The following is a 27976-nucleotide window of genomic DNA, read 5'->3' on the forward strand; positions in this document are numbered from 1 at the left end:
GCAGAAGTAGAAGTAGTACCAGTGGTTGTAGTAGACGAATGAGATACTTCATCCAGAGACTCGTAGCCTATCAGAGTGAGACCGACACGAGGATGATGGAGGAAGTTTATTGAGGGAGAAGCAGGAGACATGTCGCGTCCTCAGACAATAAATACATGCGCGACTTTACAGTACAGATCTGTTATTGCACTTGTGACGCGGCGCCATTCTCACACAGGTCAGAGGTCATGTCCACACTGGGTAAGTCAACTTGTGTCTAGGGGCAGAATGCTGAGTCATGTTCGGGAGGTCGAGAGGTCAGATACTGTGACAACACAACACGGCTCAGTCAGGTGGTCATTATGTTATGGCTTGTAAAGTTCGATATCTCACAAAAGATGTCGTGTGTTTGCTAGTGTGTGTGCAATTGTTTATTTCAAGTGTGCAATACAGGCTCTGTTGTGCAAGATTTCTTTATAAACTCAATTGTACTACGTCAGTCGCTATGACAAGACGCCCTCTGGTGGTCACTACAACTCGCTTTGGTCAACTAGTTCTCTCAAACATGACGTCATGGATCCCCTTTAACTGCCTTCAGATACCATGATGGTCATATTGTTTTCGCTTCTTAGTTTTTAAATACATTTTTTTTCGTCCATGTGAATAAATATTTTCATTAAACTCTAAAAACAAAGCTTTAAAATGTATTTTCATAAATTATCTTAAATAGAATGTCTTCTCTTCAACCGACCAACTACTGCGCCCCCTGTTAACTGACTGAACGACAGCTGTGATGTCATCAGTACCTGAGCCAATCGTCTGTAACATCAACGATACACAACAGGAAGTGAAAACAAGTGTAGAAAGACAAAAATCACACAAACACGCAAGAAAATCAAACAAAGGCAGAAATGCAGAGATGAGTGGTCACCAACAGAGGGCGCCAGATCACCAGAACCACTCACGTTTCATCTTGTTAAAACCACGGAGGAGGAAAGAAGAAGTCAAACTCGCAGTCTAATCCCCGCAGATTACAAATTGGACACATATTTAAAAAGTTGATCAAAAAAAACAAAATACTGACTCGGCGTTCCTCTGTAATCCAAACAGGCCTTAGATAATTTGGTGGGATTACATGTAGAAAAGATGCTGGTTTCAAGTTTATAAAAAGGTGACAGACAAATAATCTGGATTATAATCTGAAGGTAAACAGTTCCATAAATAGTTTGGAATCTTCATCACGCCTTGTCTGGCGCCACCTACAGTACGATAAATGTCACGACACAAAAAACTCACAGCAAACGACTTGGTCGCCACAGCGACAGGATTAAAAAACTCATTGGTCCGTTTCAAACGACAGGACGTATAAAAACAAGGTCTGGTATAAAAGCAGTTCCGGGTCACCTCAGTTCTCCCAGTCGGTGCAGGGCAGGCCCTCGTCCTCGGACTCGGACTCGGGCGACGCCTCCTTGATCCTCCGCAAGGCCTCGTGGATGCTCCGTGTCAGAGCGTCGGCCGAGTGAGTGAAGCTCCTGGCGTGTCGTGGCTGCTCCGGGCGGGTCCGGACCTTCTTCAGACGCACGCCTTGACGGATCTGAGCCAGGATGTTGTCGCCGTCGTCGTCCGGATCCGGTGCCAGGACCCGGAGCTCTGCCTTCCTCAGATGGAAACTTCCTCGTTTGAGTGAAGCCAGGACCTCGTCCATCGGAGAGCTCGCTGAAACACACGGTTGCTTAGTGTGTGTCCTCCTCAACTGTGTGTTGTTTAATGATTGTCTGTTTGTTTAATGTTTGTGTCCTCCTCAAATATGTGTTAGTAATGAGTGTGTCCTACTCAACTATGTCTTGTTTAATGAGTGTGTGTCCTCTCTAAACTTTGTGTTTGTTTGATGAGTGTGTTTCCATATCAACTTTGTGTTGTTAACCGAGTGTGTCCTACTCAACACTGCGTTTGTTTAATGGGTGTGCGTCCTCCCTGAAATGTGTGCTTGTTTTATGTTTGTGTGTCCTCAACTTTGTGTTCGTTTAATGTTTGAGTCCTCCTTAAAGTTTGTGTTTGTTTTATGTCTTTGTGTCCTCCTCAAAGTTTGTGTTTGAGTGTCCTTCTCCAAGTTTGTGTTTGTTTTACAAGTGTATGTCTCTGTCAAAGTTTGTATTTCTAGAAATTTTTCTAGAAGTTCGTGCCCTACTCGAAGTTTGTGTTTGTCAAATGTTTGCGTGTCCATGTCAAAGCTTGTGTTGGTTTTTGGATTGTATGTGTTCGTGAAATTTTGTGTTAGTTTATTGTTTGCCTTATTTTTTAAGATGTGTTTCTTGTGTAATGTCTCTTTGATCAAGTCACACACATATCGTACTTCAAGGACAACATTTGGTTTGTACCTCGTCTCCACTGGGATGAGTCCAGAGAGGAAGTCTTCTTCAGTTTCTTCCTGGCCGTCAGCAGCTGGCTGCTGTCAAAGAACCGCGGCGAGAAAGGAAGTGACATCGTCTCAGACTCCTGCCTTGCCGGGGGGGACTCGGGCGTCGTCCCGACAACCTGTTGCTTGTCAGAGAGAGGTGCTGGTGGAGGAGGTGGGGGTGGGGGAGGAGGGGGTGGGGGGGGCAGCGACATGAAGGGTCTGTCCTCATGGCTCCTCAGTGGTAATGCCGGTAGTGACGCGCAGTAATCCTCAGGGGGCGCCGACAGCTCCGGGAGGTCAGAGATGCAGTCGGTCTGGACGCTCGCCACCTGAGTGACCGTGAGCCGACCAACCCGTCGCCGAGCGCCACTCTGACCCAGTCTGCCGGATTTGAGTGTCACCTGACCCGGGAAGCGCTGAGGAGAGGACGGTCAGTCAACACCGGTATGGAGGAACTGAGGTCAAAGGTCACTCACAAGGCTGTGGCTGCGCAGGCGCTCCAGAGTTCGCTGTCGCTCACGGCTCACTCTGGCGTTGGCGGCGGCCTCGTCCTCCTCCGGCTGGTCCAGCTGCAGCGAGGCGCCGTCGTCGGCCTGCCGCTGCGCCACCTTCTGGTTGTGGTTGAACACACAGATTTCCTGGGGACTGACAGAGTTAATCTCTGATGGTTCTGATCCACCGCCGGCTCCTCACCTTCTTGTTTTTGAGGTAGACCTTCTTGGCCGTGATGCGTCCTCGTCGGGCCTCCAGCTGACGCGTCTTCTGCTGCAGGACGCACAGCTGGTCCTCCCTGAGGGGCGACGGCGGCGACGGCGGCTCCTCCTCCCTCTTCATGGCGTCGGGGCTCTCGAAGGCGTCGTAGTACACGACCTCGTCCTGGCGCTCTGCAGAGTCCAAGCTCAGTCTAGATCCCAGCAGCTGCTTCAGTAAGCCAGACCAGAGTCCACTTTACCTGTGATCTGTCTGCGCAGGCTTTGCAGCTGCGCAGTCAGCAGCAGCTCCTCACAGCGCAGCACCTCAGCCTGGATGTCATACAGCTGCAGCTGCAGCTCATAGTAGAGCGCCTCCAAGTGGTCCAGGTGCAGCATGGCATCCTCGCCTCCTTGCAGATTCTGCATCTATAACAAACATGTTTATTTAAAGTTTGATATCCAGTATAAAACAAAAATCCATATAACAAAATTAATTAATTAATTAAATTGAATTACATTAAATGGAAACTTTTGAAGATAATGCAAAAAGGGTAGGAAACTATTTTAAACTCACTGTTTAAAACTCTTCTACTTCAACAAAAATATAATATATACAATAAATATTAATGTATTATGATAGTAATAAATACAAAACTGAATTTTAACAAAATATTGTATTCTATACTATTTAAAATAAACTTCAACTATAACAATATAATTGATAAATACATATGATTCTATTCCAAAAAATTAAAAGGTGTTGAATGGATTATAATAAATGAGGCAAAATAACATAATGAAAAGAAAAAAAGATATATATTGTAATAATAATAATTATAATAATTTAAAACATACATAAATTGAAATCAAAAATATAAAGATAAACAGAAGTATTTCAATTAGAGAAAACCAGGTAAGTAAAATCCAATCGATTTAAACAAAAAATATATTTGATAAACTATAACATTAGTTAACCCTTGTGTTATCTCAGGGTCAGGGCGACCCGAAGATCCAACTTTTTTTATTTTTTATTGTTTTATCCCTTCTTTTGCTTTTGCGTCAAGGTGTACGAATTCGGCTTCCAGAAATACATATGAAGTGGTGGAGGTCTTTCACCTTGACCCAGAGACAACACAAGGGATAAAACATTCATTTACAAAAATGTTTTATGTAAACTTAATAAAGACTTCCTCAACCCTGGTAGTGAAGAACAGTTGCTGAGTCAGCAGGTTACCTCCTCCTTCAGCGCATGCTTCTTCTGCTCCAGACAGATTTCTTTGGCCCTCATCAGCTGCAGGGTCTCCTTGGAGACGGCGTGCTGCAGTCGCTCCATACGCTCCACGGCTGTCGCCCACGCCGACTTGCCAAACTTCTTCTGGTCGCCCCGCATGCGCTCGTACAACGCTGCAACACAACAACAAAAACAAACATGGTTGAGCTGAGAAGTTCACGATGGTTCACAGACTTTTTAGCATTTGAAATATCATTGAGCAACAGCAGGGGGCAGCAATGATACAGGTGTCGTTCACAATAAAATAATATTCGTTTTCATGACAGACATAAACAAACGATCACAAAGGCATCTTGGCAGAGGTAAAACCACAACTGTGGTATTTTGGTTTGCTTTGTTAATTTGAGGTGAACTTATGTCAAATGTTATGTATTTTGCTGGATGTGTTTGTACCTTTCTGAGCTCGGTTGGTGGTCTCAAAGAACTTGACGGTGAGGTTCTGGATGGAGAGCACAGCGCCGTGTGCCTTCTTCTGCCACTCCTCGTCCTCCTTCCTCAGACCCTCCACGCGACGAGGGCCAAGACGCTCCGTCTGCAGGGAGTTCTGAGGTCGAACAAAAAGGTTTCATTTAAACTTGTATTTCAAATTAACCTTCAAATTAGAAAACAAATGTGAATTAATTAATTAACATGAAGACCAAACTTTTTGTTTTAAAATATTTTAGTTTAATTTTAACCCACTTAACATTCTTATAAACTTGAATCGAAATCTAAAAAATAGCTGTATCTGTCACGTGTTTACATGCTCCATAACAATTACAGTATATGCAGTACTGCACGGCTGCAGCGGGCGGCGCTGTTCGCGGTGACCCAGTGTCCCACTGAACTGGACTTCAGTAAAAACAGAAGTTTTGTTGGGGGGGTTGGCGGTGAGACAGGAAGAGGCTCGTGTCTGTGCATGTGAGAACAGTGTGTGTGTGTGTGTGTGTTGGGGGAACACGTGCACCCCGACTTCACACCAGTGTAGGAGGAACACGACCGACACCGTGGATGAGAACCAGATGTGATCATGTGCACGTGAGGGCGGGGAAGAGGAGGGGAAGAGGAGTGGCGGTGAGGGAGGGAGGAGAGATTAGAGTTCTGTACCACCTCGCTGCAGACTCCCCCACTCCCTCTCTGGTCTGCTCGTACAGGAAGTTACGACTCAGGGAACAATAACAGTGGCAGTCCAGTCTCTTGTGACCTGCAGCCACTGTGATGTCATCCGACAAAGATGATGGTCAAGGCCACCCTGATAATGACCTCTTCATTTTTACCGACTCATCAGAAAATCCTCTCAAAGTGGACTGTAAAGCATTGATGAAGCTTGCGACTTATCCTGTGTGTTTTTATAATACTGGTACAGAGCTATTTTTCCTGATTAACTGTTATTACATTATTAATTATTAGAACCTGTTTTTGAAGCCAGACCACTTCTATTTAACAGAAGGTTTGACGTCTGTAAAGCTCTGAGCTCAATATCAGCTCCTGCAGAGTCACACCAGGAGATATATTTCACTTTCTACCTCTGGCGTGACACTGACGAGGATCAGATGCTGGATTATGGTAATATCATCCCAGATAATCCCTCATCTGGTGCCGCGTCGCCGCTGTCCTCACGGTCCACAGGCCATACCTGACGTTACAAATGTGTGACCAGACGCGAGCCAACCAGCATCTGGATGTCACACATCATTGCTGATCCTAACACACACTCGTCTGCTCAGTGGCGCCCTCTAGCTTTGAAGTGATTCAATACACAAGGTTCATCAACAAAATGTGATGAGAGGAGTTTAGACTGGTCTGGAACCGAGCCTTGTGCTGGCTGCACAGCTATAAAAGAGATGTATATGTTTGTTTGTTTTTTCAATTATAAAAAAGTGAATAACTGTTCAAATGTATGTTTTTGGATCCAGGATTTAGAATCATGCAACCATGACCAGGATAGTGTCAGTAAAGGATGAAACAAAAATACATCCTCAGCAGGGTCAGTCGGCTGCTCGGCGTTGAGAAACCAACAGTTTCTGCTGTGTTACGATCTCAACCTCACCGACGCGTCGACTGGCATCACCTTTTCTGCTTTGAAACCTGAGAGGAAACTTTGTTTTCCTGACGGCACTATTGACATGAACGACGTGTTAGTTCCCCTCACACCTCTGGACAGCAGCTGACAATAACACATGCTGAGAATAGAAGTGAGGAGAAGACGCCGGGGCGTTGCCGCCACTTATCTCACTAAAATAGCAGCAACACAGCTTCTCTGTGATTGGTCGTCCCAGGCCAGATCTACTCACACCCCAATGCAGTAGGAAGAAGAACTAAATACATTTGTATTTTTTCTACTATATTGACACATATTTTCTTTACTTCTTTCACCAGTTTGACTTAAAAACTACATTTTTGTGCATAAATATTTAAAAATATATATTTTGGGCTACTGCTAGTAACCTTTTAACAATAGTAAAGTTAATAAAATGTAAAGGTTTTCTGGTAATAACGTGAAAAAATGTGTTTTATTCATTATTTCTCTCTAAAAAGCATTTCATTTAGAAAAAGAAAAAATATTTTCTCTGGAATAACATTAGCGTGTGATTCTTGACCAGCGAAAATTAGTAAAACACAAACTCTAGGAACTAAACTTGTTTCGAAATAATTTCATATAAATAATGCTTAAACACAAACGGACTCACACACCGGCACAGTCTCTAGAAGACACAGATACACCCTCAGAATACATCAAACATACATAGATGCAAATACATAAACATCTTGTTGTAACCAGTCCAGAGCTCTTTCTGTTATGGTGAGTTGTAGTATTTTCTGCAGGTCATTCTATTTTTTTTTTACTTTGTTTTAATCTGAACGTCAGTCCATGAATACAATCCTGACACTTCTTCTTCAGCATCTCAGTGCCTGAAGAATAAACACGTTAACCAGAGCGTTGCTCATTGTTCAGGCAGAGAGAAACAGGAAGAGCAGAGATGAGTGTCATCAGCCAGGAATGATGGAAAAACCCGAGCAGCTCACACCCTGACTCCCGAGGACTGAACATCCAACTACATGCTACTGCTCCACGGACATCTTCTACCGTGACTCTTCACATCTGACCGCCGATGATACGTGAGGTCGCTCTGCGTCGACATTTGACCTCACTATTCTGCCGCCTCACATTCCTAATTCATGGCCGCCCTCTGACGGCAACAGGACACTCCGACATGTAATCTCCCACAATGCACCAACACTCGACACCTTTTGTAGTAGCTCGCTCAGGTGATCGTCTGCCCATCTGTCGTCTCATTCATGACCAACGTTTCTGTCTCCCACATCAGCAGAGATGCAAATGGGATGGAAAGTTCCGTCACAGAGCGAAGAGACGCCGACTCATCACCAACCGTCGCTGCAGGATCACAGATCATTTGCATGCAGCTTTGTGTTCGCCCTGAGGGAGGCAGGTGCTCAGAGGACCAGCATGTTGAGTCTCTGAAGGGTGATGCTGCATAAACACGCCGGATCACAGGGAGATCAAAAGCACTTTTACTCAAGAGTTCGTGGCTTTTCTTCCACTATGTTTACATGTGTGTAGTCACTGAGTCAGTGGACTGGAGTCGCTGGTGCTAACCGCTAACAAGCTAAATGGCTTTATCTTTACTTTACTGATACTAGCCGACTTTAGATAGAGACATTTGCTGTGTTTGCTGATGCTAACCATTAACAAATGTACTTCTCTACATTTATTTAGTGCTAACTATAAGTTCGCTTAGCTACCTCCTCTGTATTTCTTTCTGATGCTAATGCTAGCTAGCATCTTCTTCCTTTCGTATTCTTGGACTAGCCAGCAACACCTGTATTATATGATACCTACTTTAGCCAGCAACCCTTTGAGATTTTTGTTTGCCTTTTGTTTCATGCTTACCGTTACAGAGCAACTCAATACTCCACATTGTACATTTATTATTTAATCTCACAGTTAGGTAACTTACCTAGTGGCTTTAACTACATTTCTTTGGGTTAACAACCAATAGCTAGTTATTTCTTCTACTGCTAATAGTTAGCAAACCACTTTCCTTATTTTCTGATGATAATTGAAATTATTAAAAGAAGAGTAATTTTATCACTATTATGTTGCACCGAATCCACATTCACCTCATTAACTTCCTTAGCTACAGATTTTTAAAAACAAAAAAACAAACTGAGGGATGTAGTTGAATGGAAGAGAATGCAAGTGAGATATCGGCTAATGCAAAAAAGCTCATACTAGCTCCACCAATCCTCTGATGTTGATGTCACTTCCTTAAAGTGTGTTAAATTATTTCTTAGATTATTAATTGGTTAAAAAAATAAAATATAGTTTTGGTGGTCTTATGAAAATAAACATCAAAATCCTCTCTACAAAGTCAACACTCATTTGGGTTTGGAGAAGGTAAATTAAAGCAGCATAACAGAGAATCTTAGCGATTTTTCACTTTTAATGAGTTAAAGATGATGATAAAGAACTCGATCATATTGGTGAGATTTGCAACTAAACTGCTTTAACTCCAAAGTCATACGACTGAAACAACGATAAATGTAAGAGAATTCGAAGAATGTATAAAAAACATAAAAATTTTACAAACATAAACAATAATAATTATTCATAAAACTGAATCTTGTTTAATAAAGTACATTTTACATTTGTTCTTTAAAAAGCAACATGTTATAAAGGAAACCCTATATTAACCTGACCTATCGTCTAGTTCTTGTTTTTTTGTCAGGTGACCCACGAGCATGTAGAAGCTAATCCAGGTGCAGATCACATGTCCATGAGAAACTTCTCTAAGTAAGTAAGTAAGTACGATATAGTTATTTGTAAAGCGTCTTTCTAGACCAGGGTCACAAAGCGCTTGTACAATCAAAACCAATACACATTTAAAAATACCTACAAATTCAAAAACTCTAAAAGGCCAAGACAACATAAAACAAACACAAGAGTCCCAGAAAATTAGGGAAACGCCTGAAGAAATAAAAATGTTTTGAGATGTTTCTTGAAGTAGTCAGTAGATCCATCAAACACAGAGAGAGAGAGGAAGATCATTCCAAAGCTTAGGAGCAACAGCCTGGAAGGATTTCTCTCCTCTGGTCCTGAAGCGTGTTCAGGAACCATCAGTAGATTCTGATCCACAGACCAAAGAGCCAGAGCACTGATGTAAAGTGGAGTCTGACCATGAATATATCTAATATATCAGAATTTGATCCTGAAAGGAACTGGAAGCCAGTGAAGAGTTTTAAGGATCAAGGAAATGTGAGTTCTTCTACTAGAGCCAGTAAGAATTCTCGCTGCAGTTTTGTATTTACTGCAGGCGAGGCAGCTCCTTCTTGTTTATACACGAAAATAAACTATAACAATAGTCCAAACGAAAATAAATATCTAGTCAGACTACATTTTAAAAGTCCAAAATTAGTTGGTATGAGTTAATAATCATTTATTTTTAGCCATCATGTGATCATTTCCAGCACTCTAACCATTCCCAACTGTGTCACTCCACGAAAGCGAGTAACACAGTGACCCGCTAATTTGACTAGAGAGCATCAGCCAAGCCTCTAATGAAGAAAAACAAAGATGTAGAAGACATGAGTTGCAGAGGCAGCAGAATTACTGAGGTTTAGTGGCCACTGTAATAATACTTGGGCTGCTGGTTAAGCTGCTCCAAGTGTAGGTGGAAGAAAGGCGGGGGGATCTGGCTGATCCTCTACAGAGCCAACACTAAAGGGGTTTTGGAGAAGGACCATCACTAGCTGGTGGTCTGGTCGGACAGGCACACCCGGGGTGAGGTCAGAGCCTCTGCGGGGTTCGGACAGATGGCCAGTGTGTCTGTGCTTGTGTGTGCTTGTGTGTGCATGTGTGTGCATGTGTGTGTTACCTTAATCTGCTGGCGGCGCAGCATGGCCAGCTCCCTCATGTCCCTGAATGGCTGCAGCAGGTAGTGGTAGAGCTGTGTTGTGGCCTCCAGGAGCTCAGCGTACGCCTGGTCCTCCTCCGGGTACACCTGCTGCAGGTCCACCATGCTCTCCATCGCTTTGTGCCGGTCCAACACCTGCCAGGACAGACGAGGGTCAGGGTTGAGGCTTACAGTCAAACACTTTGTTGACATGATAGTCCTTTTTCAGACTCAATCTGCAGCTCATTAAACTTGACTGCTCAAGATCCTTCTACATCCCCTGCAACAATGTTTACAAGTCCCTTCGTGTCCCTTTACATGAATCAAAAAACAACAAAGAAGTACTACATGTTTATAATGGGTAATATTTGGAGGGATATCATTATAAATTTCAACTGGTACCAAAATAGCAGAGATGACCTAAAGATACACAGATCATGAATCAATATTGGAACACTTATTCCAACACTTTATTTCGATTTAAATACCCCAATTTTAGACACAAAAAATAAAAATCCAAAATTTAACACAAATTGAGTTTTGGTTTTAAGGATTTTATAAAATTGGTTTAAATGAATAATAGAAGCATCTTTGGTTGTAGTTTTACCTTTCATTAAAATTAGTGTAGGGCTGTTTTATTAACGCTGAAATTATGATTTTTTTTTTTTAATAACCGTAAATGATCATTGTTGGAGTCATATTATCTGTGATTTAATGGTTATTTTTAAGAATTCATTTTCCAAAAAAAGTTAAGATAGACATGCATTTTTAAAGGGCAGAAAGAAAGTTGTGATCAAAGCACCGTTGTGTTCCCGTGGCTGTTTTATTAAGTTGTCGGGGTGAAGACGTCCACACCTCTTCTCCTGCCTGTCGTAAAACAGGCTGGGTGGAACATTAGCGGAGGTCTTAAGTTGGTCCCACGTGCACCATCTGGCCTCAGTTTAAACTCACTGACAAATCTGCTGTTGGATTTGGGCCCAAACTCCATTCACTCCATTTCCACTAATGTTCTTATGGTCGACGCTGAGCCGACACAAACTGTGCGACTCCTGCACGCTCAGTGATGAGCAGCAGAGATGGTTCTTAAAAGTCGTGAGAAGACTGTGCATTTGCAACAGTTGTTGTTTCATATGTACCAACTTTCCAAGTCATGTTTATATATAATATATATATATATATATATACACATACACACACTTTTTTTTTTACATTAAAGTCAAGCAAGGTAAACACTGGCAATAAAAGTTTCTGATTCCTATTCTGATATACATCTAAGGCCATTGATTACTTTTCAACTTTTTATTTTATCAGAATCACTTCCTCTATGAATTTAAACTTGTTTAAGGTGTTTTAGGTGTGTTACTTAAGTGTTTTTGTGTTGCCATGTTTATGTTGTGTTCGGTTTGTGTTGAGTTTTTGCCTTTGCAATCGTAATGCTGTATACAAGAGCTTCTCGGTCTGAACTTTCTTACAGAGAGGCATCCAGGAGAGACTCAGTCCAGAAGAATTGTTATTTTAATGCAAGACAGTTGATTTCTGGAAGAGAGGGAAGTATCTACATCAGCTGCTGCCACAGCCAAAAAGTGGCAACTCCATGCCAGTCATATGGCTCAACAGTCAGAGCAAACAATGCATCATCTTCAATTCCATGACATAATGTGACAGTTGGGAGGACTTTAAGCTGCTAACAACATTGAAGTGTGAGTCAGTACAATGCACATGAAAAGCATATGTGGGGTTCACACAGTTTTGCTTTGTTCAGAGAGAACGCTGTCGCTCTCCAACATTGAAATGTAGCGGCAGAACATCCACAGATATGAATGGAGACTTCTCTCCGTGTGCTGAGGCACACACTGCACGATTCAGCTGCAACACTGCCACCACTGTTTACTTCAGGTCTCCATGGCGACCACTGCTGGCCAAGCAGCAGCTCCTGGCTCCAGCAGGAAACCCCTGAGCAGAGATCAACTTCTCATCATGTTTTGTGCGTACGTGGAGCTGCTCCAGTGGAGTCGCACTTCCTTCTGAGGACACGACTGCTCTCCATAGCAGTGTTCCACTTCCAGCTATTATCCCACATGACACACTCACACCGTCCACTCTGGAGCTCGTGTCAACAGCATCAACAACACCTCACTCCTCTGTTCTAAATGGATCTGTGCATCAAGAGTCAGTGAACTCTTATGTCTTGACTCAGTTGATCCGTCTTCAGCTGCAGATCATCAAACCGTTTACACGTGCAAAAGTAAGTGAATCGGTCTCATGAAATCGCTGAATCCCACACATCTAAGTGAGTCCTGCTCAAAGTGAAGACATTACAAATGTCTGTCTATATTAATAAAGATGGTGTGTTTGCTATTTTAGCATTAAATATTGTGAAATAACTATTCCTTGACATGTAACTGTCAATAATAAAGAGTTTTTCTATATTGAGGTGATGAGACCGGTCAGTCATAGATGTGTGACTCCGCCCCCTGACTGAAGATAGTCAGTGCAGTATGCAAACAAGTCGATAAACCGTCATATCTCTGTTTGAGTACAGAAGTCAGTTAGAGTGCCTTAAACATACTCATAGAATTGGAGTTACATTCAGGTGACTGTAAATCTGACAAACTGACATTATAGAGGAGGGGTATTATACAGTGGCTGTTGCAAGGGGTCATCAAGAAAAAACAGAACAAAAAGTATAAATTAAACGAAATATGATAAAAAAAAAAAATAATTTATTGTATATTATATAACTGCTCTGTTTTCTATTCTGATATTAAAGCATTTATTTCCAAATATGTGTAATACTAGATATTCTGGGGAGGGGCAATCATTACTCACAAAAAGACAAAAACAGTAGGAAAAAAAAGTCCTTAAACAAAAAAAAACGCAAAGTCATATTTGGAGAATATTAATCCTAGTGTTGACTCTGGGTCAAGGTGACCCAGTGGCCTGAGGTCGTTGACTTAGAGTCAAAACAAAGGATACAACAAACTGATTTGTCTTCGGGCCTTCAGGTCACCTTGACCCAGAGTCAAGATAAGGATTAATGAACAATAGAAATAATACAAAATGAAGTTGTTACTTTCTACATGATCTTTGACCTCCTGAGAGTCACATGAATACAGTCAAAGAAGTGCACTTTGCCCAGGCCTGTTATAGCGTGTACAAAATCTGTCAATTTACACACATGTTGTTGCTGATCTTGTTAGTGGGTTAGGATTTAAAAAACATGTCGACCGAATGTTTACTCCCTGTAATGTCACATGACCAAATATTTTTCTATTGGAAAAATGTCTGTGTGATAACTCTGTTTTCAATTAATTCCAGAATAATTTGAATGAGGTACTCTAGTAAACCGATCATGTTACATGTGGCTGCTCATTGAGAAATCTTGTCAGGATGAACTTGACTTCACCACGTCTGCTGTAAACTTGACTTGAGGAGACGCATCACTGACATGTCTCCAAGTCAACGACTTGAACGAGCAGATAATTACAGGACATTCCTGCTGATGCTCTGTCATCATGAGGACAGACTCTTCCAGTTTTTCTTCCCGTCTTCTAATGACAAACACATCTCGCCTGTGACTTTGTTTACGGTTGAAAGCAGAAAACCCGGTCATCGCAGAGTATATATAAATCAACCCACCCCCGCTGCGCATTGGTCAGTTTTGACTTTGTGGCGACACTAAAAGCAGGACGCTCAGAAGAGACGGCGACGACCTGAACTCTTTCCTGCACGTGTGCGGCTCAAAGTCGCAGCGTCAGCGAAGTCTTTAAATGTCAACAAAGAAAGCTGGACAGTTAAACTGTGGGTTCGTTTTGTAAAAACAAACACTGCCGATGTTTAGGGCTTAAAGCAGGTAATTTGAGAGAAGATCCATGACATCATCACTGCTACCTGCTCCAAAATCACAAATGTTTCCATCTCATACCGCCTAAGAGCCCACAACCAATCAGATCCAAGAAGTTGAAATTTGTATTCGTAGTTCAGGTCATTGCTCAAGACACTTTAACAAGGCAGAAGTGGAGTTGGTCACTCAGAAGGGAACTGAGATTTTAAAGTGGTTAAGTGCTTAAAGTCGACAGCCGCAGACCTTCCCCCGGCATGATCTGTTGCCATGTGATGATGGTTGGTCGTGGAGCGCGTGACAAAGATTCAGGTCTGTCTGGTTCACCAGACGTCACCTGGCCTGAGGTGAATCTGAAACCTGCTTGATCATTAAAGTTGCTTGAATCATCGCCCTGATGCCTTCTTATCTCTCACACTGACCAGGTGTTTATACTGTGGAATCATCATGGTAGTCTGTGATGCGGTTAAAGATCAATTGCCAAAAAGGATACAAGTTTTTACACACATTTCAAATGACCATAACTCCTCAAAGGCAATTCTATCTAGAAAGTTCAACTATCCACTGAAAGAAAACCGTCTTGTGCTTAAATAATTTTCAGAATAGTAGATCCCACTAACTTAAAATAGACAAAACTTCAGAAAAAAACTTCTCCTGAATACGCAATATGATTTTAAAAAAAAAAGAAAAAGAAAAGATAAGTGGAAAAAAAAGATGCTGACGATGATGTTCAATGAGACAAGCGTTTTTTTAGTGAAAAAGTGAGTGTGATTTAATGAGTTAGAAGAAGACAAGTTATTCAGTGTCAAGTCTCCTTTAAAACCATCATGAAGAAAAATCAGTAAAGGATCAGTTTTGGAAGGTTTTAAGTTCTACCACAACAGCTAAAAAGGTCACTGGACACTGACCTAAAGAATGAAACCTGAAGGTGAATAATGTTAATAATTAGTATTAATAATGTTATAAGAATTATAAATAATAAAAAAAAGTATTAATTATAAGCATAACCTATTTTTCTTATTTAAACAGACATTAAGAAACTAAGCCGTTTGTTTTTCTTTTGCTCATTTTAATAAGTGAACTGTAAAACTTGACAGTTCTTGTTGTTCTAATTATTGTTCTCTATAAAAACAGTCCTATATTAAAAAAGAACCACAAACATTTACAACCTCGTAAAAAAGGTTCATGTTTAGCTTTCATATGCAAGAATGCAAAGATGCTGGTCAAGTACCGTGAACACAAAATTGTCTCTTTAGTTGACTAGTTTTCATGTTGTTGTGGTGTCAACACATCAAGCAGCTGTCTTGGTGAAGAAGCATCGACTTGGAAAATATTTTTTACAACTGATTGCTTGTATTTTAAGATTTTGTAGGTACAATTCTCTGACCTCCTACACCTTTTTTACTTTGTTGAAGACATTTTAAGTTCTGATGTAACATAACTGAGTCAGAACCCCCGATGGACGGAACATCTCGTCCAATCAGACATTGTGTTGTCGAGGTCTGAAGGAGGCAGGAGGGTCACTGTCTACTCCTAACTGTGGACTAGTTAGGGATTGTTTGGGGGTATTAAAGTGCTGTTAGATCTCCAAAGAGAGCCGTTATCCTGTTGCGTCTTCATCTGAACCATCTGAAATCGAACCTTGATCCTTTGTGTAGCTTATCTGAGAGAGAAAGTGTGGAAAGACGAATGTCACTGAGAGAAAACCGACATGAAATTGGTTTAATGCGCGGAAACAAGGCACAGATTAAGTCTAATAACGTTAGTGAACTGCGGTGGACGTGTCTTCCTACTGCAGGAAATAAACAGACTTCATAACAGCCTTACTCACTGTCACACGCCGACATGGATACATGAACTGATTATTTCCTTTTTTAGAAATCTCAGCTGCAAGTCTTTGTCTGTTGGATAACATGAACCAGGGTTCATCTCCGGTCCGGCAGGCTGCCTGTGACCCTGATGCTGGTTCACTGCATTTCCGCACTTTGATGTGAAGACGTGAACTGGAGATGCTAACGCTATAATAACACGGATAATAATCTCTTTTGTGTATGGACCTGCTAACACTCATAAGCTCTTAGCTAAGAACGCATGTCACAGAGGGAAAGCTTCTGTTAAGGTTAGAGATGAATGCTTCAAAGTCTGAGGAAAGGATAGAAATGCACAGAAAAGAAAAGCGTTGATGCAGGTGCTGAAAGTCTTCTGCTTCTACACCACATCAAGATCTCATGGTTACACAATCCATCCATCATGCTTCAATGAAGATCTTTTCCTTTTGGCTCTATCCTACCAGCGCTGTAATTTTCCTAATGGTAAACAAAGATTTGATCAGGGAAAAAGGGACAGTTGAAACCATACTGGAGCAAAATCTTCATCCTTTTTCTGTCTGCTTTCTACCCTTTGGATCAGAACCAGTGCTATTATGGTACCAAAAATCTGTACACATCATTTGTCATCAGGACTCTGACTCTGAGGAGCTGAGCCAAAAAACAAACATCTTGATAGACTTGTGGTTGTGACTTAAATATTGTTCATCAGCTGATCAGTGTTTCAGTGAACAGCCAAAGTTGAAGTTCAAAATCCCTCCTCAGCACCAGAGACTGAGCTAACTTAATCTCACTGTAATTATTAGCTTGTTTCTTTCGCTACAATTAACTTGAACTGCCGGTAGATAAGTTAAAACTGGTCAATGTTTGGCAGACAGCCGGGCCTATTTTAACGTTTTCCACCTCAGCTCTTCCACCCGCGGTCCTGTTATCAGAGCAAACAAGGGTCCTGATAACAGTTAAAAGTTTACACTGTGCAGCCGAGAATAAACACGTGGATGTGATTCTGCGAGAGTGACCGTGTTCAGATTCATGTGCACATTTACACTTGGGTTAAGGAACTAGGCAGCAGGTGAGCTTGCTGAGAGTTGTAGCTTAAGAGGCAGAAATCTGTTGAAATAGCATTAGCAGAGATTTCACTCTCTGGATGGATTAACATCAAATCAAATTTAAACGAAAAATTGAATGTGATTCTCCATATGTTGCTTTAATCAATCTTTTTCATGCTTAAGTATTTAAAACAAAATTGATTATAAAAAGTCTTTCAACCACAAAAGTCCCATTAACTAGGTTTATGTGGACATTTTTTCGGGGAAAGTGCACAAGAAGAGAGAAAAGCGCAGAAAGAATGTCCTAAGGAGATTGTTTTTGACACGTTTTCCACATACATTATTTCAATGTAGTGTTCAACTTATTCTTAGTTGACAATGTAACCTTTTTAGTTTTTGGTTGTTAATACGTGTCAGAGACAGTTCATTTATTCTTAATTTAATTGACTGATATTTTACTTCTTCCAAAGTAAAATATATATTATCTATAATGATTTTACATTTCTTTACCATTTTCTGGTAATCATTATTATTACACAATAATTATCATGCATTACTTTTAGAGTTATATCTATGCTTTCTTATAAATACAGACTCAGAATCTTTAAAAACTGTATACATTATAACGTTGTATAAAACTACCATCTTTAAAACGTTAAGGATGTTTAGTTTGACTCCGGCCCTAAAAGACTCTAAGGTTGAATTCATTGTGCACACAAACACACAACTTCCTGAAAGTAACACCAATTTCAGCTTGTTTCCAAGTACGCATGACATCATCAACAGGTCCCTGGCTCATCGCCAGTTTAAACAGTTTGTCATATCCTGGTTGGTTTGGTCCAGAACTTCAAGAAAGTCTGTCATCAACAAAACTCCTTCTTCCCCACATGAGATCATGGCTGATGTGTTTCATCACAGAACCGGCCCCAGAGGCAGCTGTTTGTGTTTGGGAGTCACTTCGCTTCCCCGGCAGGCCTCTGGCTGCACTCGACAGAGAGACGACTTTAAATGTGAAACAACGCGAGCAGCTGTGGCCACGTGTGGTCTGCATGTCATCTGCTCGATTGTTGTTGTGAGAGCAGATCCAGTTACAGACAGAGGACGTGAAGCAACAGATGGAAGATCGCGGGACACAAAGGAAGAGGAGGAGACGGCGAAGACCACCGGCTTCAATTATTCTTCCCACACTGATTCACTACATTCATTGTTCCCCCAAACTACTTATGACCTTACACATGCAAATATTTTTTACATTTCATTCTTTTGTTCTCCTGCAGTAATATTTACGTTTATTTTATGTTTGTAAACTTGAGTTACAGAGGAACTTCGTAATACTTTGATTTTGTACATTTTATTAATATGAATTTAAATGGAAACAGTTATTGAATATTTTATCTTTTACACTTTATTATTACCGCCAAATTGCTAATCTAATGTAGCTTTATAAATCCTACTGTATATCAAATATAAAAGGCATAATAAACTGTTTTTGTTTATTTATTCTATCTCCATGTTACTAGTTATGGATATATTATAACAGATTTCTTAATAGTGAATATGTAGTTCAGGAGGATCATATTTAATATTTCTAATATTTGTCCCTACAACCATGTGTCAAGCTGCCTAATAGTCCACATCTACTACAAAGATGAACAATAATCTTTTCGTGGGTCAAATTGTCAACATCCTTTATAGGTGATTTGGGTTTTAATGAAGTAACATTTTGAGTTAACAACAGCTCTAGTCGGCCACATTAAAGGCAGGAGTTTGAAACTAGTGATCTAAACAAATCAGTTTACAACTGCTAACGTCACAGGGATCAAGGTTTGACTGTTAATTCAATATGTCATCTTAGAAGATGTTAACTGGCCCCTGATCTGTTCGTGGACTCCTGCCATCTTCATGAGCCAGAACCCTCCACAGGATGCCAAAATAACATCTTTGAAACAGAGAGAAGATCCATATCTAAACATGGTCTCTGAACGATGATAAAGTAAGACACAGAGCTTCTTTTTTTTTAGACTTTTCCAAACCTTATCTTGTCTATTTTAAGATTCCAGATCTCCTGCAGACATGGATGAAGCTCACATGTGCTGTAGAAAACATTAACAGACACAAGGATTGATAGAGTTCTATTTATCAAAAAATGTTTTCGTTACTTTTACCACAACATGGATGGTTTCTCCATGTCTTGAAAGTCCTACATTGAATGATCATTATCAATAACCAAATGTTCATAGTTTCATGATCTACATATTTCAAAATAAAGGTTTAATTTCCTAACTATCATCATTTTTGTCAGACCTACACTTTTACTACCTTGTAACACGACACATATTTCTGCAAAGACCCAGGGCCTCAAAAAACACGGTAATAAAAAAGGGTTTAAGTGAAACAGATCACACCGTTCAAACCATTGCAGGGGCCAAGGTCATAAGCAGTCACGTTTCCACACAGTATGATGTATCATGTGAGTTTTTTGTCATTAGATAGTAAGTTAACTAAACATATTCTAACAGTACACAGGATATAGAGAAAATATAATGAATTTGATTTCAACTGTAATGTAAAGTGAAGGAGATTTTAAATGGAATGCTATACTTTCTAGATAAGCCAGCGATTCACAGAATGAACCCGGTGACCCCAAATAAGTTCTTGATGTCCAGAAACAAGTCCTGGACCATCCAGTGGAGAATGTCTCACCTCTTGCATGCGTCTCTTGGCTCGGTCCAGTGCGTCCTCGTACCCCTTCCTCTTCAGCTCACTGAGACTCTCGTAGTACTCCTCCGTGTCCTCGCTGTCGGAGAACAGCACCTGCGAGAAGATCTTCCAGCCGCAGGTGTCCAGGGCATGACCCAGGTACACCTGGAGCTGGTAGCACAGCGCGTCCGTCTCCCGCGGACTCATGCCAGGACCCCCGAACAGCACGGTCCACATGCCGGACTGCTCCTCCGGGAAGGACGGCAAACACGGCTCCAGGTCCGAGTTGACGGCGCAGAGCTGCAGGTGAGCCGCCTTCAGGTCCTGGAAGGAGAAGAGTCCGGCCCAGCTGAAGCAGTCCAGCCGCGCGCTGCTCTGCTCCTCCTCGTCCGTGGACGGGGACACATCCACGGGGTCCAGCAGCTCCACGTCCTGGGCCGACACCAGGTCCCAGGAGGCTAAGGTGGGACTAACTGTTGAGCCGGAGCCCTCCACCTTCTTCTCACCGATGACCAGCTTCAGGGCGGACTTCCCTCGACCGGGTGCGTGTTCTCCCGCGGGGAACGGGAGCGAGGCGGCCAGGCAGCAGTCCAGCAGCGGGTCCAGGAAAGTCGTGCGTCTCTGGACCGTCCGGTTGTGGCAGGTGATGGCGAACTTTCCCTCGATGTCGTTCCAGGCCACGATGAAGGCGAACTTGTGTCGCTCCTTCTCGTCGAACACCCGGGGTCGCACGGAGACCCACTCGGACTCCAGGCTGTCCTCCATGGTGAAAGACATCCAGGCGCAGAAACAAAAATGGACGATAATAACAACACGGAGATGCCCGCGCTAATGCTAATGCTAACAAGATGACTCTGGTCCAGAACAACGATGTCCGCGTCGAACGTGTTGACAAACAAAAGCTTGTTGTTCGCGTGACGACAGGAAGAGGATGGCGGCTGACGCGTCACATTCGACGAACTCCGGACACGGATGAACGCGGACTCAAGTGGCGTCGAACGGTCATCGTGGCGCGGGACAGGTGGGTTGTCATGACACCTGGTTCACCTGCTCGACGCTTCGACTCCGGACTTTTCTTTGTCCGCGCAGACAATGCAGCTCCGCTCTGGTCCCGCTGTCACGTGTGACGCTGTGTTTACAAGCAGACTGTGTGCGTGTGCGACCCGGGGAGGGATTTAATGAAGCTCCGCCTGTGGTGCGTTCAAGGTACAGAGAACGCACTGAAACTACATACAGTACGTACTCATTTTAAAGCAACCTTATGATGTGAGACATGTTTGATCTTCAAAACATACGTTTTCCTGTCTGACAAAAAATCTTATAAACGTTGCTGTCTAAAATTAAATATTTAAAAAATAAAAGCTAATATAGATTCATCTTGTAATGTCGTGACATAACCACATTTAATATTTTGCATTTGATTTTAGATATTTAGATGTAAAATGTTTTATTTTTCGCAAGGATCTTCAGATAAAATATGTTGTGAAATGGTATAGTTTGAAATCGCAAAATTGCAGCTTTATATATTTTATTATGTCCTTTAAATTATTCTTATATATTAAGTTTTCCCATTATATTATAGATCCGTTAATGTTTCTTATTTTGGCTTCATAGTCCCTTACCACAGTACATATTGTGGCCCCTGAGAGAATCTTATTGCCCACCCCGGTTCTACCCTGCATATTTATTATTATTTTGTTTAATATGTTTGTCAATCAGAGACATAAGTCATTCATTAGATTTATGGTCTTAAAATGTCTCAATTCGATAGCATGAACTATATATTTGTATTTAATGTTAGATCTATACAATTGACATTATATTCTTGAAGTGTTAACGGGTGGTGTATTTCACCTAACTGCAGGTAGAACTGTTAGAGACCAGCTAAGAAAGCAAGTATTGAATTTAGTTTGAAGTCTTTCACTTTACAATACAGTTTAAAACAAACGTAATTGCATCACTTTCCATCGATCATGTGTAACGAGGTAAAAGTTAACTTCCTATCTAAATACCAAAAAGCTTTAATTTTCTCTTAACCATTACAATATTAAAATTGAAATTTTTTTTGTCACCATTTTAGTCATAAAATAACTTTTAAATCGACTCTGCCATGTGGCGTGTAGGAGGGATATTTTCCCACAGCACCTGAACGCATCTCCCATTTCTAAGCGTCAACAAAACAGAATAAACTACCTTAAACATTTGTAGGTGACAACACGAAACCTTATTCTGTTTAGTTAAACAAAGACTTTACCAAGACTATTTATGGTTGAGGCTGTTACGTACGAGGTGCATAAACATCAACACGTGGTCAAAAATCTATTTTCGCGCACGCGGCGTCGTGACCTCACAGTATGGTAACCTGACGGAGTCGAAAATGTCATGTCAACTTGTAAACAAAAGAACTTTGTTCAAAGAGTAGCTGATTGTTCGTCACAATAGTCGTTTGGCTGTTAAAGAAACAGTTCAAGAAAAACGTTTGGTTTGATGCATGAACTCTGAACATATATTGTGGATATAAAATGCACCTTGGTGTCGGTGACATGGAAGTCTCTAAAGAAACCTTCGGCACCTCTGGTGACTCGTTTCCAGGTTCAGATTGTTGTCCTTCCTTCACCGGATCAGTCCATTAATCTTGTACTGCACAGAGCTTGTTGTAGGTCATTTGACCTTGAGCTTCACAAACGTGATGCATGTTGTCAGAGGTCAGTGAGGAGAAGAGCAGTGGGTTGGACTGATACACAAGTGGTTCCTTTTACTCATGGAAGTACCGTGTAAATTATGATGTAAAGTGTTTATAATGGATGGGTTGAAAGTGACACATAGGAAATGAGGGAATGGGAGTGACATGAAGAAACTTCAGTGCAACAGCTCTAATTTTCTGTATAGACAAATGTCAAGTACAATTTCATGTTCGGTTTCAATTTCAACCCATCTTTACCCATTGAAATGTATTCTAGCAAAGGGACATGATTTGCAATTTTAAGACGGGGACATTCTCACAAGAATTAAGATAGAACTTACAGGAAACCATTTGTTCGGTACATGGTGTACTGAAACTTCACTGCCATTATTCCTTGTTGGACAGAAACCCTTAACTCCTCATTACCATTGGTCTTATGAGATGTTCAATAGAACAGTTTAGTTTGCTTGTTTGAAGGCCAGATCTACATAGTTTTTGAGCACAAGATGCAAGTGTCAGGTGATGCTGTTGCACTTTGCAGCTACCACGTTCATTGGCATTTTAAAGTGGCGAAACACTGCCCCCTCTGGCAACCGTTTGCACACACGTTTTTGCCATTCAAGGTTGATCTGCTGAGTTGAGCTCGAGAACTAAAGTTACCAGAGATGAAAATATGTTCATATTAGTTTCAAACAAGACAGTTCTTTAGCTGTTGTAGATTTTATTCTAGTCAACAAGGTGCTTTCGCATACAGCGACTTCTTGAGGCTCGAGGCTTTGAACTCTCAGAACAAGTCTGACGTGGTTAAAAATGGTCCAAAGAGCATCATCTTTTTTGCTTGCTAATGTGAGGGAATGTGTGAGCGGCCGTCTCGGATTCTTCACTGGCCTGTCTCGGCCTTGTCGAACAGAGCCTTCAGCTGCTCCTTGGACGTGGCCTCTTTCTGCTGGACTAGGTCGGAGTGACCCTTGGAGATGCCCCAGCCATCTGGCTTGGACATGGAGGGGCAGAAGGGACGACCAGACGCCGGCGTCAGCTTCTCCCAGTAGTCACGACGAGCTCTGAGGGAGACAAGAGTTTGTTCAACAGCAGGTTTTTTGTAGAATAACAGGAAGTTTCATTAAGGATTAGATAGTCAACTTTTAAATTTGTTACATCTGTACCTTGCTCGGCACCAGGGCTTCGTGTGCATCTCCAGACCACTCCCCCACAGTCCATGTTTCTCAGAGCCAGCGGGCAGGAAGCCTCGCTCGACGGACAGTTCCTCAGCCAGAGCGCGGACGTGGTAGGCCTCAAACCCACAGCAGCCACCGATGTAGCGGATTCCTGCATTGTAGGCATCACGGGCGTATTTGTGCATGTCCCAGCGGGTCAGGATCCTTGGCTCCAGAGCTGGAGGGAGAAAAGTAGGGTCACTGGTTTATATACGTTGCTGGTCTCAGTAAATCATTATCTGAGTTATCATCACTTAGAGACAAGACCCAGCCAACTTTCAGTTGTTCGAAATATGTATGAAAATATTTTCCAGAAAATGGTATGGACCTTTTAACATTTAATTAATTACATTTAAGGAAACCATTAAATTGGGCTCTTTAAACAAGTAGCAAGTTAAAATAGTCAAGATTAACTTGGCCACTCCCTCAATAATTTGTCAGACTACAGAAAAAAAAGAAAATAATAATAATAGTCCCTCGTTTGATATAAGATTTACACAAAAATAAAATTGATATACAATAAAGTTAACAAGTAACAACTTAATATTTAGATTTTTAAAAAATTAAGTAAATCTAAAGTCATTTTTAATAACATGCAAGGAGAAATAAAGGACTTGATAATTCATCAATTCAAGAAGTACAGCAGGTGAGGTTGGACCCTGGACGTACCGAAGGGGAACTCTGGCAGGTCGATGAATCCCTGACAGTTGCAGTCGGGCGTCATTAGGGCGAGAGGCTGACTCATGTAGTGAGCCTTCAGTCCGGCCTTTTCCACACCCTCCTTCATGAGCTTCACCGTCTTCACACACGTGTCGGGGTCGAAGTGGCAGTTGACGCCTACGATGTCAGCGCCTTGAGGGATGTACAAGAGCATCCTCGGTGAGCCAGAACATTATGACCTCATGAACACACCAATTATGAGGTGAAATAAGGTGACTTACTGACCAACTTAAGTAAAATTGTAAAATAAATGTTTTAATTTACACCTTAATTTATTAGGACATTGAAAGATTCTTCATGACCAACATATTCAAACCATTATTACCAACTAAATTCACACTTATCAAAACATTTCTAATGATAATGTTTTTACATTAAATGTGTGTCATCAGACTTTGACTAGGAATTTCTTACACTGAATTTTTAACAGCATCAAAAATCAAACTTCGAATCTGAAAAACCATAAAATGTCATTTTCAAATTCAAAGTTTGATTTTGATGCCGTTAAACATCAGGGCCGGGTCTAGACAGGCATGTATGAGGGGGCAGCCACAAATCTTGAGGGGGCATTGTGCCAGGCCCCCTCTTGCCCCTGCCTAGACCCGGCCCTGGTTTGAGGGGGCACAACATTTATTTGAGGGGGCCAGGCCCCCTCTTGCCCCTGTCTAAACCCGGCCCTGTTAAACATTCAGGTTTATGAAATTCCTAGTTAAAGTCCGATGGCACACATTTACTTCCATAGAGCCAGCCATGTACGCTCGACAGAGACCCTTATAACTCTCGGCCGCTAGATGGCGTCCTAACTCCACTACTTTGAACTCGCACCTCGATGCATGGCTGTCTTGTTTAAGAAAAAACTCACTTTAACTTGATTTATTGTCAATGTCCCAGAGGGAACCCCACAAATAAAATAAAATATACATTATACTACTATAAAAAAAAAGTTTTACTGGACCTATAAACTCTGACACTTCTGCCTTTGTGTGACAGGAACATGAACCAAATATACCAGTAGTCCAATGAGACACACCTATACATAGTGGCTCTACTACGAGTTTCCAACTAGTGAACCCTTTCCAACCAAAATTACCTGCTTTGACGAGCTTGACTGCGCACTCTCCAGGGGTAACACCAGCCAGGTCTCCCTCTGGTCCGATGCACAGGGTGGCAGCCACGGGTTTGCCGGTGGCCTTCAGAACCTGGACGGCCCACTCAGCCTCCTCCACGTGCTCAAAGTACTGTGGTGAACAAATAAGACTCAGAATTCCACATTTCTACTCTGGAGAGCCGAGTCTTCATGCAGGGAAAGATATTTGCTGCGTACTATCTAATCTAACAAAACTGATACAACATTTGGCTCTTTTATCACCTGGTGGTGAGAGTTTGGTACCGTTAAACCATTTAGTTATAAGCAGAAAAATGAGAGCCATCACATTACAAACAACCTTGACCAGAGATAAAGCTCGTAGGAGACGGTTCTCCTTTGCTTACACAATTTGAATGTTTTAGATTATACTTGATAGAATCAATAAATGTCCACTAAAATCATATTTTTTTAGGGGGAAGATGTATTTATCTTTTAGAAAAATGTTTCACAGCCACCCCATTTCTAGGATCTTCCCAAGATTACATAAGGATAGTGGTGAGAAAGTATGCAAATTCAAGCAACTCTTCCCCATCTACTGCCACCTGCGTTTTTATTTTAAAAAAACAACAAAAAAAAACCACCCACTCCCCCCTCACCTCTGCGATCAGGAAGTCCACTTTCTTCTCCACAAAGACGTCGAGCTGCTTCTGGAAGATGGCCTTCACGTCATCCTTGCTCTTGTTGCTCAGGTATGCGGGAGTCTGTGAGACCCCGCCGGCCACCAGCGCGTCGCCCTCGTCGGCCACCTGGCGAGCCAAGTCACACGCCGCCGCGTTGATCTCCTTCCCCTGCACGACACACATCGAGGAGGAGGTGGTTTGTCAAGGGTCATGCGTTTGGTCAAACCACGGTCACATCACTGTGTGTGTGTCAAGCTACAAAATGACTGGTGATATTAAACATAACTACAATTAAATAAACAAATTAACCCTTACAACCAGTCCATCTCCACGTAGTCATCCTCAACAATGACTTATGTTGTTAAACTCTGGCCACCAGGGTCACATGATTTAGGAGTATTTGTGTCATTTATTTCAAACTTAACACACATAACTAAGTGTCAGGGATGGCTCAATGCCCTCCACCAGGCAACACTCTAGAAGTCTGCTTATATCACCTATGCCAAGGGCCGGCCCCTCATCAGAGCTCACAAACACACAGTATGCAACAAACTGGAACACACTCGGGCACAGCATCAGAACCCGCCTCCATCAGAACCTTCTGTGCGCGTGTCTGCGCGTGAGTGACGTGGGCATCTGTGTGGGGGACTCACGGTGAACTGCTGCTTGTTCCCGCGGTTCACCAGCTTGTCGTCACTGGCGTAGAAGGTGAAGGTCTGCATGACGTTGGATCCAGCTCTCAGGAACTCCCGGTGCAGCTGCCGAACTGTGGGGGTGACAGACGCACAACTTTTAGCCCCGACTTGACGCCACCCCCCCGCCCCCCCAATAAAAGTAGACCCTGGTACCTGCTTCTGGGTGCTCGGCTGCAGCCTCGGGGGTCCAGGGTCCGGCCTTGACGTAGCCCCTCTTCTCCAGAGCGAAGACGAACCCTCCATCCCCGAGCACGACCTCTCCTGCGTTCAGACGCTCCAGAATCCCCTGAGATGGAAACCACGTGATCACCAACACCTGACGAGCAAGTTTGCAAGAAAAAAAAAAGCAACACGAACCTTCTTTGCAGGTGCCATGATGAGTGCTACTGGTCCGGCCCACGTCAGTCCACGTCCCTCCGAGTTCGGGAAGACCCACCAGCCGAACCGACTCAGGTTTTATAAGGAGAGAGGGGCACGGTGTTCGTGATGTCACTCGAAGAACCGCCCGTCTTTTTTGGAGTCCTCGATGCCCCCCGAGCGCTCCTCCTCCCAAGACTCTCCACAGAGAAGTCCATTGTCCGGGTCCCGGGTCGTTATTGCTCCGGATTAATCATTGTCCATGATAAAGTTCAGGATCACAAAGGTGCTGATGAAGTTGAATCCCACAGTCTGCGTTTATAAAAAAGATTATCCCACATTTAAAAAAAAGGAAACATCTACAGTAGTTTCAGCAGAAAATTCTGGCTGAGGAAGGAAGTTCTATAAACTAGAACTTGGGAAATGTCAAAAAGTGAAGGTAAAGAATAAAAGTTGAATGTAACAGTCAAATCACTTGTCGACACTTTTTTTCCTGTACTTCCTGTTTTACAAATCACTAAAAATGTTTTTTTTGTGCTCAAACATTTCACTCCTTGTTGCAGGTGGATTGTGACTGAGATTTTAAAGCTGCAGCATATATAGTGGATTAAGACTAGTTGCTCCCCTAACTGTGTAGTTGCCCCAGAGTAAACTGTTGTGAAAACTGAAGTGTCTCCAGCCGACACAGTCTGGAAGTGTTTGGGTTTTTTAAACGAGAGAAACACTGTTGTTGTGTTGGTTCCCCGCTTTGTGACCCTGGTCTGGAAAAGCGCCATATAAATACAAATTACTTACTTACTTTTAAAAAATGTATAATGCAAATTAATGCAACTGCCATATTCGACCTGGTGTGTAAAGCACTTTGGTGAT

The 27976-nt window shown here is 42.2% G+C and overlaps 2 protein-coding genes across 2 annotated transcripts; both read right to left on the reverse strand.

The window, feature by feature from the left end:
• Nucleotides 1-93: 93 nt before the first annotated feature.
• Nucleotides 94-20788, reverse strand: jmy (junction mediating and regulatory protein, p53 cofactor). The gene is made up of 9 exons (XM_087791920.1): nucleotides 19674-20788; nucleotides 10237-10410; nucleotides 4754-4904; nucleotides 4304-4473; nucleotides 3330-3495; nucleotides 3071-3261; nucleotides 2854-3015; nucleotides 2358-2793; nucleotides 94-1695 (listed from the first exon to the last, which is right to left on the reverse strand). Exons 1-9 carry the CDS (start codon nucleotides 20445-20447, stop codon nucleotides 1385-1387), a joined length of 2535 nt encoding a protein of 844 aa, XP_087648046.1. The 5' UTR covers nucleotides 20448-20788; the 3' UTR covers nucleotides 94-1384.
• A 2266-nt stretch (nucleotides 20789-23054) lies between these two features.
• Nucleotides 23055-27224, reverse strand: bhmt (betaine--homocysteine S-methyltransferase). Its single transcript, XM_087791922.1, has 8 exons — nucleotides 27107-27224; nucleotides 26903-27035; nucleotides 26708-26820; nucleotides 26031-26222; nucleotides 25378-25525; nucleotides 24237-24419; nucleotides 23517-23745; nucleotides 23055-23414 (listed from the first exon to the last, which is right to left on the reverse strand). The coding sequence occupies exons 1-8, from the start codon at nucleotides 27122-27124 to the stop codon at nucleotides 23234-23236; spliced, it is 1197 nt and encodes a 398-aa protein (XP_087648048.1). The 5' UTR covers nucleotides 27125-27224; the 3' UTR covers nucleotides 23055-23233.
• Between the last annotated feature and the right edge of the window lie 752 nt (nucleotides 27225-27976).

This window comes from Callionymus lyra, chromosome 5 (genome assembly GCF_982586985.1).
Source record: "Callionymus lyra chromosome 5, fCalLyr1.hap1.1, whole genome shotgun sequence".
NCBI classification, from domain to species: Eukaryota; Metazoa; Chordata; class Actinopteri; order Syngnathiformes; family Callionymidae; genus Callionymus; species Callionymus lyra.